This window comes from Phascolarctos cinereus, unplaced genomic scaffold, assembly GCF_003287225.1.
Source record: "Phascolarctos cinereus isolate Bilbo 61053 unplaced genomic scaffold, phaCin_HiC Scaffold_4;HRSCAF=312, whole genome shotgun sequence".
Taxonomy (NCBI): domain Eukaryota; kingdom Metazoa; phylum Chordata; class Mammalia; order Diprotodontia; family Phascolarctidae; genus Phascolarctos; species Phascolarctos cinereus.
Window position 1 is genome coordinate 259,116,035 of NW_027555847.1, and position 15,367 is coordinate 259,131,401.

At 35.6% G+C, this 15,367-nt stretch overlaps 1 protein-coding gene across 2 annotated transcripts in view; it reads right to left on the minus strand.

Moving 5' to 3' along the window:
- Positions 1 to 15,367, minus strand: part of CNTNAP4 (contactin associated protein family member 4) — a 582,938-nt gene that overhangs the window by 45,731 nt on the left and 521,840 nt on the right. For both annotated transcript variants that reach the window (XM_020976685.2, XM_020976684.2), the window contains exons 16-17: positions 5,656 to 5,826; positions 4,628 to 4,846 (exon numbers count right to left, since the gene is read on the minus strand). In XM_020976685.2, coding sequence (XP_020832344.1) covers positions 4,628 to 4,846; positions 5,656 to 5,826 — 390 coding nt within the window. The remainder of the gene's footprint in view (positions 1 to 4,627; positions 4,847 to 5,655; positions 5,827 to 15,367) is intronic.

Consider the following 15,367-nt stretch of genomic DNA (forward strand, 5'->3'; position numbering starts at 1 on the left):
TGAGTTTGACATTTTCACTCAGAAAAAAGATAAAAACATAGAAATTACCAAATATGGGCATCAAATAATGCACCATATAGTGGCCCAGAAAAGGAAGGAAGATCTAATTCAGAATGGGCTTTACTGGGAGGGCAGTACACCAGAGAATAAGATCCTTTGTAATATTTATATATGAACTCTGAAATGTGCATTTATACCACCAAATCTAAACTATTTCTCAGGAATCAAATAGGAAAAACAAAAAGATTTCTGAAATTCAAGTCAATTTCTTATCAGAGGATTAAAAACAACAAAAATTACACTTTTCAGAAAAATATCATCACTTACTATTTTAAATACATTTTGAAAATATGTCTGCAATTTCTTTAAACTGCATTAGTGAATACAAACTTATCAACGAAATTGAAATACAACTGTAAGCTAAAATATATATTATTTTCTTTCTTTTTACATGTGAAAGAAACCAAATTAGATAAAGAAAATAAAATCAGCAGAAAAGCTTTATGATAGTGTATTGAGACTTTGCTAATAATCACTTTAATCATTGGTGATATTTTATAAATGCTTTTCCTTTTGTAATAGCCCCTGACAAGAGGTGGGCTGGTCATGAATCCTCCTGGAATTTGAAGTTCTTTCTGGGTTGAGAAGAGAGGAAATTAATGTAAGATTAGCCCCTGGAGGAAGATGGAAGCTCTCACACACTGTGATGGTGGGAGTTTGGGGATTCCCAATGAGAACAAGGAGAGGTGAGAGAATTGGCAGTTATGCTATGGCAGCAGCACAATCATGGAGGCCAGTGACCACCTCCCTTGGACTTTTCTACTTTAAGACCACGAGAAGTGCACTTTATATTGACATGCAGAGAGACAGAAGACTTAAAAACAAAACAAACCAAAAAGCAGGTGTTATAACCAGTCACAGAAGCACTGAGATGAAAGTAGATAGAACAAAAGGATGGTCCCTACCCAGCCTCTCCCTTATTTGTATTTAATCACATGTTTAAAAAAACTGTTGGAAAAATACATTTAGCAGATTTTAAATCAATTTTCATAAGTACCTGTGACTGAATCTATCTTTAAATTGCCTGAAGTCCTTTGTTTACAAAAACAACAAAAAGCTGATATGGCAAAGATTTAGAAACGAACATCCAATTCCTTGTTAGAGAGTTGTTGAAGAGTTTTACTCTCTACCTGGAGGCATGAGCATGAGCTATTTCATAACAATCTTTGCTATGGGCAGAATTACTGTGAATGTGAACCCCTTTTTTAAATAAATCTGCCTCACAGACATGAGCCAAGGTTAAATTTTAATGGCAAAATCTGAATATGAAGAAGAAAAATACAAGATTTGGTTACAAATATCTCTGTCCTTTGTTTCAAAGAGCTTAAATCAATTCTTATATTGACATAAATCCTTAATTTTTTCAGTAACTATTCCCAGCTCTCGAATTTATAAATATAGGGAAAAGCTAATGGGCTAAGCATTTCACAAGATCTTGTATTCTTTTACTCTTATGCAAAGTGACTACATTCTAAAGTCTGTTCTAAGTTTGCAAACTTTACCTTGTCACTGCTTATTTCCTACACCTTCCTGAAATGATTCATACTCCAAATCTTATATTTAATTATAAAGTCCAATATGCCCTCATCAGAATACATTACTGTATTATTTTAAAGACAGAATTCCCATCAATACCAAATATATGTCATCCACTGTCAAATGAGTAGATTTTAATCAAAGTTTTAAAGATTATTTCTTCACAAGTCCCTTCCCTCTCTTTTTCCAAAATAGTTCTACCATTGCCACAAGAGTAGGGAAGTACTTTGGGAACTCCCTGCTGCTACCAGGGAAAGAGAAAGGTATTTTCTGGTATAGGACTACCTCTGAGGTCTTAACTTTCATCAACTATGCCTAGTTAACTACTTTTCTCATTAAGGACTCTGAAACAGGTAATTGAGTTTAAACATGTCACATGATGTCAGAGGAAGAACAGGAAGACCATTAGATTTTGACATTGTGGTTTAAATAAAGTTTATATAACATACTAGTAGAGGAAACATCTTTCAGTGTATAAAGATCTGGACTTGCAGTCAGGAAGACTTGGACCTCAAATTCCACCTCCAGCTGTGACCCTATTCAAATCTCTTAACCACTCTATGTCTCAAGTAACTTCAACACCTTAGAATTTAGCTAAGGAACAAATGTGTTGTGACTTGTTTAGATAGAAGTACACTATACTAGGAGTTCCCCATGCTAACAAAATCACAAATCCTCCTTTTAATTAAGACACTATTTAAAAAAAAATCTGATCAGTCAAATTCATAGAACATAGTATCACAATGTAATTACATCAGAAAACTATGTAATATCTGTAATACTAAATATTTCTGTGAAGTACATCCTCATTAATCTTCCCTCCCAATCTGAAAGGTGTAGAATCACAGACCACTGGTCCAGCTTGGATGAAAGACTCTCTCTGAGGTCTTCCCAGTTCTCTCCTTCCCTTTCGGTAAAAAGAGGAGAGTTTAACCTCTGGGACCTATGGTCAAAACCTCTGCTGCACACTTGTACCAAAGGCTTATTTTTCCATGGGAAACCTGAGTGAACACTGAGTGCAAGTTTTAGGGATCTACTTGGGAGAGTTATACAATAACTCATAAAATTAAAATGTGACTTGACAGGTCCCAGGGGAGGCCTTTTAACTTGTCAAACAAGAACAACAGGGTTATAGCACAAATACAAAGCCACTCAGAGAAAATAATAATTACAGCTAGCATTTATAGTGCAAGCATTTAAAGTGCTATAGCTAGCACTTTAATGGTTGCTAAGCACTTCACAAATATTGTCTCATCTTATCCTCACAATAACTATTATGAAATACTATTATCCTCATTTTACAGATAAATAAACTAAGGAAAACTGAGGTTAAGTGACTTGCCCAGGTTCACACACTAGTAAGCATCTGAGAGTGGATTTGAACTCAGATCTTCCATTCAAGGTCTAATATTCTATCTATCATTCCGTACTACTATCGCTATAGAGAGATGTTCTTCCATGCACACCCTAATTACGTGCTTACAGGCGATAGGAACAAACTAAGTTATTTTAAAAAAGAGAGAGAATTAAGCTTACAAACTAACAGCCCACCAGTACTGGTGGATAGCAAAATGCAGTTCCAGTTGCTAAAATCTCATCTGTCTGCCATGGACAATGATGCTGTTCTCACCAGGGGAGCTCCCATTATTTTCTACCCCATTAAAACAATATATGTTCTGTTTCTCAGTTTCCGGCCTTTAGTTCTTCCTCTGCTTCACTCTCCACTCTTTCAAATCTCACACTTTAAATCCAAACACCGTAGGCAAGATTTTGAACTTCTCTCTCTCAACTCTCCCCTGTAGTTATCTCATTAATCCCTGAAAGTTTGCTAGAAGGGCCTATACACCTATGGAACTCAATACGCTCACCCCCTTGGGTATGTGAGGATTCAATTGACTAGGCAATGGGAAATCAGAGAGTAATAGCAGGAATTTCATCCAAAGAAGAGACTATTTGATATTATGCGTGCTATGTTATTACAACGTGAGAGTTACTCACCTTTTCACCTGGTTTCTAATGGGTAGATGTGTCTATGTACTGCCAGGTGAGCTAAAGAAAAATAAGTTTGAAACCTTCTTTGTAAGCAGGTTAGAACTGAGATCAGTTTATAAAGCATTGTGGAAAAGAATCTCCTTAATGTTATGCCTACATTGGGGATTGGGAAAGGGCAGAGAGATTTGAAAACTTCTATTATTGCAGCTATCGCCTTATAATGAACGCAGTATTGAGTTAATATTGAGTTAAAGGTAAATTGTCATACCTAGGCACAAAGAATAAAGGCATAGTATTTAGTTACAAATTTAAATCATGAGTCTAGGGTAGAAAAAGGTATAAAACAATTTAAGAAAAACCAGTACTGCATCTGACAGAAGCAAAAAGTACACCACTTAGAAATGTAATTCATTGCAGCTTCCAATTAAAGACAGTTGAATATGCTTTAGTTTTTGTTAACTACTCATGAAATTTACTTTTGGGGGGAAGAATCTGTAGCATGTATCTGCAGTAAGAGGAAGTTTGACTTTAAATTTTCTACTGACAGCACAACAAGTAAGTGAGAAGTACATGAAGGATGTGATAAGGAAGGGGGGCATTGGTAAAATAAAAATGGTGAGAAGATTCATGAGATGTACACCAAACAAACTGTTGTAGAGTTAACGATTTGAAATCTAATTATAATATGGCTTTTTGTTTTCTTAATAATCTTTATGCAGCTAAGTGGCACAGTGTATAGAGAGCCCAGCAGGGAGTCAGGAAGTTAAAATCTGACCTCACACACTTACTAGCTGTGTGACCCTGGACAAGTCACTCAATCCTATTTGCCTCAGTTTCCTCATCTGTAAAATGAAGCTGGAGAAGGAAATGACAAACTATTCTAATATCTTTGCCAAGCAAACCCCAAATGAGGTCACAAAGAGTCAGATATGACTGAAATGACTAGAGAACAACAACAACAAAATAATATTTAACGCTTTCCTAACAGTCACCTATACTTCAAAATCCAGTTGCAAAAATATCTCAGAGGAGTACTTACCAACAAATAGCTGACTGTTGAGCTGTAAAAGGATATGTCCATCGACTGGGGCAGGCTGTGATTTTGGTGGGAGCTGATCCACTTGAAGTGATGCTTCTTTAATATTTCTTTCAGCTCTGACATAGTGCCACTGATTGTCATTTAGGTGAGAAGGTGATTGCACCATAACTTCAAATGGTCCGTTCCCCACATCAAATGAAAATATCACTTCAGCTGGAGCTAGAAATAGCAGGGGTGGTAGTTGCTCAAGTTATTTCACATAGATAAGAATTTTGTATCTTAAATCATAAGAGGATTCTAAGCCAACAGAATACAGATCGTGCTGAGTTTGTGGGGGGGGGGAAGGTGTTTAAAATGCAAAAAAAGCATTATAGGATTGGGAAGTGAGTCTTTCATATGGAAAAGATTGCTTCCAGAAAGGTTGTATTCTGATTTCATTCATTACTAAAGATATTCACTTATCATTAGCATGAATACAAATAGAATTCGGTTGTTTGATTTAAAGGTGATTCATGGAAACTAAAGATTTTTTTTGTAATTTAAATTTTTTGTAATTTAAATAATTAATTATTTGTAATCTAAATAATTAAATTTTTTATAATTTAAATAATCTCTCAGCAATTTGACACAGGATAATTAACAGTAGGGTATAGCTGCATAAAATTTAAACAACTGGTTCATGCAGTAAAAAAAAAACTATCAATGCATTGTTACAAAAAAATTAGTTTAAAATCAGCTGTTAGTCTGAAATGAATCTGTAGTTTTCTTAATCAGTACCAAGTGGGGATAATGAAAAGATATGTGTCACTATGTAAAACTGATATGATTTTTATAAAATATCAAGTGCTTAATGGCAAACTACTTTATTTCCTTTCCTGACTTAAATTCACAAAATTCGTGAGTTATAAGTACATAATTAACAAATGCTAAAAGAGAAGGAATGCTTTTAAAATTAGGTTAGCTAAGGGGCTGACTTCCCAATAAAGTAAATCCCCTAGCAAATACCCTTTTGAAAGTATGGGACTTACAATGTAGTTCTATCCTTATAAAGTCTTTAATCCCCAGGTTCTCTAAAAATACACCTGATGAAGCTGTAGTCTTAAAAAAAAAAGACACATCTGCGCTAAGTTCTCCATGGAAGGTAGGGAAATGAAGGTATGATGTCTCAGTATTGAAGGAAGCTGAATTCCAAAATGATCCTGTTCCATCAAAGAAAAGATAAAAAGAAAAATGAAAGAAAAAAAGGAAAATGAATTTAAGACTCACATTAATTTATGTATTATATTTAATTAACATTTCTAGCATTTTCACTGTTACACACACATAAAAAAAATAGCTACTTTTTCAGTATTCTAATTTCATGAGCCCATGTCACACTGCATAGCAATACCAGTGTGACTTTAAATAATCTCCTTGGGGCCTCAGCTTTTTCATATGGAAAATGAAGGAGTTGAATTGGTGACCTCTAAATGTTTTTCCAACTTTAAATCTTTTCGTTGTTGATTCCATTGAAGACCCAATATATATATAGTAAAAAATTCCAACCAAATTCCTTTGATAGTTATGGACTTCTTTCTCTTTACTAAATTTTGAATTTTTCTCAATGAAAACTATCAGTCCAATCTTATCCAATTTGGCAAATACACAAAGGTTCTTTGTTTTTAGCCATAGTAGGAAACTCTTGGTGTGAGTCTCCCTCCACTACCATATATTACAAAACATAAATAATTTAAATAAATCCTAGGGAATTGCCTGAGGCACATAGAGATTAAGTGACTTGCTCAGGCTCATATAGATGTGAGATTTGAACCCAAGGCTTCTTATGTTTAAGCCCAGTGCTCTATCACCTCTGTCATGCTGACATTATTCCCATTTAATTTAAGCTCAAGAAAGAACACACTTGTTTGTATCTACTCTTAAAATGTTGTGAAAATAAAATTCAAAACTGGAAGGAGACATTTTTATCACTCATATTTATGTCATGGAATTAAAAAAAAAAAAGACAGCCACGAATTGCCAACTGTGATACCAATGAACTCCGTGGATGGGTGGAAATAATTTGAGAATATGAAAAAAGCCTGTGAAATGCAATGTTAATTTGTATACATATACATACACATAATATATATATTATATATACATATATATATATATATATAAAAACATATACATATATAGCTTTCTTATCTCTACTTCCTCATACATTTATTTTTATTGCTGGCTATTTGTGGATTCCGTATTGAGAAAACATTGTGGGTAGCTTAGCATTTGATCTTTGCATTGTGTTACAAAGGAACACATTGTATAGCATTATGATAAAATATAATAAAATATCATGAAATGCCAGGAGTGACATTAGACTTAAGATCCAGCTGATAGATGAGGAGCATTAGTGAAGTAATGAACTGTGGTTCTACATATTCTATAAGGAAGTAGTGTCGCCACCAGGAAGTTCTAGGGACATCTGTTATAAATACAGATGCTTTAGTTTTAAACAACTCACTCCATATACATTCATGATCCATGATTCAATCATTCCATTTAAAGGATTTTTCATGGAGAAATAAATGCATTTTTATAAAAGGCAAAAGTGATATCAAAATGATTATTCATTTTGTGATAAGAAAACATCCATATTATGGTACTGTAGTCTCTTTGAAGTTCTTGTTTTGATGCCAGTTTACCTGACTTGTGACTATTTCAATTTGTTAATTTATTTCTCCTGGAATCCAATTCAAGACTTAGTTCATTGTTTAGTTATCCATATATTAACCAATCAATTCATCAACAAGTATTTACTAATTATTTACTATTTCCTAGGCATTGCACTAGGTGATGGGGCTACAAAGATAGAAAACAATTCTTCCTATCAAGAAATTAACATCTTATGGGGGGAGGGGATAGTTAAGTGCATAAATTAATATATACAAATTAATGGAGAGTTAACAGTTGTGCAGAGGAGAGAATCAAAAAAGGCTTCATGTGAAAGGTGCTGCTTGAGCAGAGTTTTGAAGAAAATGAGGTATTTTAAGAGCAGGGGTAATGTGGAAGTTCTTTCCAGGAAAGGTAGATTGAGGCCAAGTTATCAAGTGCTTTAGAATCTTAAACAGAAGGGAAAATATTTGATTATAATTCCCAAAAGGAGCTATTGGAGCTAGTGGAATGACAAGGTTATACTTGTACTTTTGGAAAATCCCTTTGTCAGCTGAGTGGAGGATAGATCAGAGAGGGAAGGGTTTTGTAGCAGGGAAACCTATTAGTATGCAACTGAAATGGTGCAGGGTTGTGGCCGTGGAACTTAGAGAGGAAACAAACACAAGTGATAATATTCAGCAACTGACTGGATATGTGGGTAACAGATAATAGAGACTCAGGGATGATAACAACTTTTGAACATTGATTAAGATTGAGACGTTTGTATGACATCCAGTGTGAAATATCCACTCAGCAATTGGAGATGCACGACCGAATTTCTGGAGAGAGATAAGGGCTGGATATATGAGATAGTGAGAGACCAATGACTAAAAATTTCAAAAATGTTTAATTATAGGGGCAAGCTTCTGGATATAACAGGAAGAAATTAGAAAAAAGGTACACATATGGCCTTGGCAAAAAGTAAGGAAGATCCTTCATCAGAGAAAGGAGCAAAGGAAGGGAGAACAAGAAATGATGGCACAGGGTTTTGAGAAGTACTGGCCTATTTTTAAACAAATATGAGATGAGGTTTTTGTTTTTGTTTAGTCATTTCAGATACTTCATAACCCCATTTGGGGTTTTCTTGGCAAAGAAGCTGGGGTGGTGTGCCATTTCCTTCTCCAGCTCATTTTATGGATGAGGAAACTGAGGCAAACAGTGTTAAATGGCTTGTCCAGCATCACACAACTAGTAAATATCCGAGGCCAGGTTTGAACTTAGGTCTTCCTGACTCCAGACTCAGTGCTTTATTCACTGTACCACCTAGCTCCCACGAGATGAGGTACTTGGCTGAAAGGATGAGCAGAAGGAGTGGGACAGTGATGTCAAACTCCAACAGAAATAGGGGCCACTAATTTATACATAAAGATCCCTGTAGGGTGCACATGCATCTAGTTCCAAAATATATTAATATCTATGTTTTATTATACTTTTATTTCATTAGATAGTTACCGATTTTATTTTAATCTGGTTCAAACCACACTTAGGAGTATCATGTGCCCCAAGTTACCTGTGGGCTACATTTTGACACGTGGGTGAAAGAAGCTGGAGAAATAATAAGAAGCTTGGAAGAGTGAGTAGGATAAAGAATAACTGGGGAGAGGTAGAGCCAAAATGGCAGAGTAAAGGTAGGGACTCACCTGAACTCTCCCCCTCCAAATATCTTTTAAAAATGACTCTAAACAAATTCCAGAGCAGCAGAAATGACAAAAAGACAGAGAGAAATAATTTTCCAAGACAATGTGCAAGGTTGGCAGGAAATGTCTTTTGCACCAGGATGAGAGAGGAGCACAGTCCAGCACAAGCCATGCCAGTGTAGACAAGATCTCATCAAACCAGGAACAGACCTCAGGGAGACTGAATTAGTGGCAGCAGCGGCAGTTTCCAGACATCTCAGCCCATAGGTGTCACAGACAACTTAGATGGTCAGCAGGAAAAGATCTGTTGTACCTGGTGTGGTACATACTAGCACAGCCTTGGTCTAGTCAAACTAAGAGAAGGACTTGGGAGTCACTGAATCAGCAGTGGCAGTGGTTGCTTCTGAAATACTCAGGCCACAGACTATAAGGGGCTCAAACAATTGCTCAGAAGGAGAGTACAGGGGTCTCTTTGCCAGTTATGAAGCAGGACTCTTGTTTTGTTCATACTCGTTTCTAGGTTGCAGTCCTAGGTAGTTGTCCCATGAAAAGAAGGAGTAATAACAAAACAGAGCTTGCAGCCACAGTGGAGCAGGAACCCTCCTCACAGTTCCAGGGCAGAAAAGAGGTGCTTGTAGTCTCTCACAGAACAGAGCACACAGGCCAGGGAGTAGTAAATTCCTCTCCTTAGAGTATACCACCTTGGAGGAACTGAAAACTTAGTGGTCTCTAAAAGTATCTCTGAAAACAGCTGCACAAAATCCCTGAAGCTTGGGAAAGTGTTCTCTCCACCCTGGAAGCAGGTCCTTACTTTAACAAGAGTTAAAGGTCAAGGAATAGACTGGAAAACCACAGAAAAAATTCTTACTATAGAAAATTACTAGGTTGACAAAGAAGATCAAAACACACACTCAGAAGAAGATAATAAAGTCAAATCTCCAACATCCAAAGCCTCAAAGAAAATTATGAATAGTTTCCAGGCCATGGAAGAACTCAAAACTGATTTTGAAATCATGTAAGAGAGGTAGAAGAAAAATTGGGAAGAGAAATAAGAGTGATGCAAGAAAATCATGAAAATTGAGTCAACAGCTTGGTAAAGGAGATACAAAAAAAATACTGAGGAAAATAACACCTTAAATAAACAGAGTAGGACAAATGTTAAAAAAGAAAATTAAATTTATAAAAAAAAAGGTGCAAAAAGCCAATGAGGAGAAGGATGCCTTAAAAATCAGAATTGGCCAAATGGAAAAAAGAGGCAAAACAACAATAACAACAACAAAACAACAACTACCTTAAGGAAAAAAAAAACACTTTCAAAAGTAGAATAACCAAATGGAAAAGGAGGTACAAAAGCTCACTGAAGAAAATCCTTAAAAATTAGAATTGAGTAAATAGAAGCTAATGACTCTATGAGAAATCAAGAGATAATAAAGCAAAACCAAAATAATGAAAAAAAAGAAGATAATGAGAAATATCTCGTTGGAAAAACAACTGATCTGGAAAATAGATCTGGGAGAGATAATTAAAAATTAAAAATTATTGGACTACCTGAATGTCATGATAAAAAAAAAAGATCCCAGACATCATCTTTTAAGAAATCATGACGTAAAACAGCCCTGATATTCTAGAACCAGAGGGTAAAATAGAAATTGAAAGAGTTCACTGATCACCTCCTGAAAGATATCCCAAAATGAAAACTCCCAGAAATACTACAGCCAAATTCCAGAGCTCCCAGGTTGAGGAAAAAAAAATACTGCCAGCATCCAGAAAGAAACAATTCAAGGACTTTGGAGCTAGAGTCAGGCTAACACAAGATTTAGCAGCTTCTACATTAAAGGATCAGAGGGCATGGAAAATGATATTCTAGAGGGCAAAGGAGCTAGGATTACAACCAAGAATCACCTACCCAGCAAAAATGAGTACAATCAATTCCTTTCATTGAAGGGATTTATTCTGTGACATTTGGATTCAGTCAAAGAGCCATACTTGAGGACCTAGAGCGCCACATGTGGCTTCAAAGCTGCAGGTCCTGCACCCCTGTTAAACTGTTTATATTCCTACATAGGAAAATGTTGTTTATAACTCGTAAAAACTTTCTCATTATTAGGGTAGTTAGAAGGAGTATATAGAGACAGAAAGCAGGGGTATAAGTTGATTGTGATAGTATGATTATCTAAAAAAATAAAATTAAGGGATGAAAAAAAAAGAATGCACTGGGAGAAGGAAAGAGAGGTAGACTAGGATAAACTATCTGACATAAAAGAGCCTTGAAAGAGATTTTACAGTGGAGGGGAAAATGGGGGACATGGGAAGGGGAGCACACAAATCTTATTCTCATCAGAATTAGCTTAAAGAGGGACTAAAGCATACACACTCAGATGTAGAAATTTCTCTTAATAAACAGGAAGAAAGGAAGGAAGGGAAGGAGATAAAGAGGGGTGGTGGAACTGATCGGAGAGAGGGCAATTTGGTAAAAGTAAAAGTCAGATGCAAAACACTTTTGAGAATGGACAGGGTAAAAGGAAAGAGACAGTAGGATAAGCGGGAAAATAGGATGGAGGGAAATACATAGTAATTTTTACTGTGAAAAAAAATTACTGTGAGTTTCTCTGATAAAGACTTCATTTCTCAAACATAGAAAATGGAGTCAAATTTATAGAAATAAGAGCCATTCCTCGATTGATAAATGGTAAAGGACACAAACAGGCAATTTTCAAAGTAATCAAAGCCATCTATAGTCTTATTTTTTAAAAAGTGCTCTAAGTTGATGAGTTTAGAGGTTGTTACATCATCCCAAAGTACATGTCCTTCAATCCTAATCCAGATTACATGTCTCTCTGGAAGTGAGTTGAACCTAGGGTACAACAGATCAGGTAAGGATACCACAATCACCCACATTAAACACTCACCCTAGTTAAATATCTGATTTTCCAGTGATCACCTTGGGAGTACTTGTTGATGAAATGCAAATTAAAACAAATCTGAACTACTACCTCATATTTGTCACATCAGCTAATATGACAGAAAAGGAAAATGACAAATGTTGAAGGTGATGTGTAAAAATTAAAACACTAATGTACTATTAGTAAAGTTGTATACTGGTTCAACCATTCTGGAAAGCAATTTGAAACTATGCCCAAAGGGCTATAAAACCATGCATACCCTTTGACCAAGCAATACCACTACTAGGTCTGTATTTCAAAGAGATAAAAAAAAAAACAAAAAGGAAAGGACCTGTGTGCACAAAAACAAAAACAAAAACAAAAAAACAAAAAACATTTATAGCAGTTCTTTTGGTGGTGACAAAGAATTGCAAATTGAGGGCATGTCCATCAACTGGGGAATGGCTGAACAAGTTGTAATGAATTGTGATGGAATAGTATTGTGCTTTTAGAAATGATGAGCAGGATGCTATCAGAAAAAACAAGGAAAGACACGAACTGATGAAAAGTGAAATGAGCAGAACCAGGAGAACATTGTACACAGTAACTGCAACATTATATGATAATTTACAATGAATAACTTAGGTATTCTCAGCAATACAATGATCCAAGACAATTCTGTAGGACTTATGATGAAAGGAGAAAGAAATGGTACAGCCTGAATACAGATCAAAAGTACATTTTCTTTACTTTATTTTCCTTGTTTTGTTTTGTTTTTTTGGTCTGTTTTCTTTCAAAGAATGATTTACATGGAAATATATTTTGCATGACTACACATGTATAATCTCTGTCAAATTACTTGTCCTTTCAGTGAGGGGTTGTGGGAAGGAAAGAATAGGGAAGGATAGAATGTTAAAATTGTTTTTCCATGTAATTGTGAAAAAAAATAAAATATTAAATAAGATTTTAAAAAGAGGTGAGAACGTAAAAAAGAAAAAGAAATGCTTAAAACACAAATGACTTATAGCAGGCATTGATAAGTCAAAATACGAGGCAGTATATCAACACACATTATGTTCTTTCTGGGGGTTGATACTTAAAATATTAAAAAACATCAATTTTTGAGACAACTAATTTCTTTTTCATGTCAGTTCTTCACTGTCTGAGCAATTTATTCAAAGTCTCTATCTTCTGAAGAGTCAAAGCATGGCTTGGGCTCATTGATCTGCCTGTTATCATCTTATCTGAGTTGTTTCAGAGTTCACCTCTTGCTAAGAAAATAGCACCTGGATCCAGAAGTTCTGAACCTCTTGAACCCATGCGATTGCCATCAAGGCCACAAAAATACACATCTCTGAATCACTGTTTAAAGATCTGCACTCAGGGAAAGAAATACAAACAGAACAGGTAGCCATGGATTTGAGCTTCAATGTCAGGCATATATAGACAGCATGTGCCATGATGTAGCACCTGATATAGCATGATATAATAGCTGCCAGAAGGAGGAGCTGCCAGGTGGAGGATATCTCCACCTCCCAGATAGAAGTCTAAGGACAGGGCAGAAGACAGCTCATGTTTGGTAGATAGGAGAGTGACTGCAAAAGAAGAACTTCTTTCTCATTTTAAAATGCACTAGCTGGGCAAACTCTTCCTTCTCAATGGCTAGTCCTTTGATGTTGCCTTCTCTTACACTTGACAATAAGGTATAGATTATGGTATGAATAAGAAAACTGTATCATGACCTCAAAGCGCAAGTCTAAAGGGACCAATTTAGAGGTTGTTACATTATCCCAAAGTACATGTCCTTCAATCCTAATCCAGATTACATGTCTCTCTGGAAGTGAGTTGAACCTAGGGTACAACAGATCAGGTAAGGATACCACAATCACCCACATTAAACACTCACCCTAGTTAAATATCCGATTTTCCAGTGATCACTTTGGGAGTACTTTTGGTACATTTGTCCGTATCCTCAATTCTGGAAAATGCCTTTGAGAATCTGGGGAAACTATTGTCCTTCTGCCAGTACCTCAGGCTAATTACAATTACAATTTTTAACATTCATCTTTTTTTAATTGTGAGTTCCAAATTTTCTCCCTCCTTCCTTCCCTTCCCACCTCCTGCAAATGGTAAGCAATTTGATATGTTATATACATGCAATCATGTAAAACATATTTCCATATTAGACTAATGAATTTCAACAAAGTGTATGCAACACAGTTGTCAATGGCCACTTCAGTGACATGTAAAGAATAGCCTAAATTCATTCAAGAAAGTTTTTAGACAACCTTCTAATTGTTTTGAGTACTCAGAACAATCACAGCTGATGGACCTGTAAACTGTATTTCCCTTAAATACAAAATTAAATGAGTTGCACAATCAATAGTTTACAAAGTTTTCATGAAATAAAATAATTTATCAAAAAAGTTACAGAAAAGGAAAGGAAAGAAAAGGAAAAATGAGTGTTCCTCTTATAAGAAAAGGCTATTTTATAATAAGCTCCCAGAGCATGTGAAGCTCTCCAAATGGGAATCTGGGATCAATTAGAAGTCAACACTTTTGCCCTCAGTTAAGAAACTGAGACATTTTGTGTGAAAATTTCTCCCATGGGCCCCCTTAGCACATAGAACAATTTATACATTCTCCCAATGAAGGCCTTGCCAATTCATAGGATAATTAAGACAGAGGTTAAGACAAAATCTGTACAGAGGTCATGTAACACATAGGGCACTCTTTTTTCCTCCAATGGATTTGCCAAATCATAGGGCCTTCTAAACAGGGATCCAAAATCAACTAATGATAGAACCAACATGCTAGTTCAAAAAGCAAGTCAAAATGAACCCCAACTACAAATGGAGCTCTCAAAAGGGAATTAAGTCCTCATGGTAAGATCAAAGAAGAGATTATTCCTGTATGTAGCTAAAGTAGACCACAGCAGCAGGTCATAAGAGTTGAGGAAACCGAAGAATTGGAAGATTACAATTTGTGGGGGGAATATCAACATATATGTGGAAATCTTCAATAAGGGCAGAAATTGAGGTGAGAAGGAAAACTGTACTGAAATCCCGAAGAAACAAGGGAAAAGTCATGTGGGCTGATAGACAACATCTATTAGGATTTTGACTGAAGTTGCAGTGAGGAAAATTGCAGCCAGTGTGAGAGAGGGTGGCTCTGGATGGCATGATTTGGGGAGGAAGGTAGGTAGCTGTGGGGGCAAGTAGATATAAGGAGCCTGAGAAGAAAAGGTCTAAAAATGGAAGGAAACTATGATAATAATTCATTACGCAACATATGCTAAAATTTAATTTTTCAGATTTTAACTTGTATATATGATATATGAACATTTCATTGGGTATTTGGATGAATTGCTATTGGCACTATTGTAAAAATTTCAGGGATATAATAAAGGTCTATTTGTTTTCAGATATAAAACATCTTTCTCAATTTTCTTTCCTCATGCTTTTAGGAAAGTATGCTTCAGGAATATATTATGCTCTTTGAATAAAAGAAAAGATAGTAGTATCTAG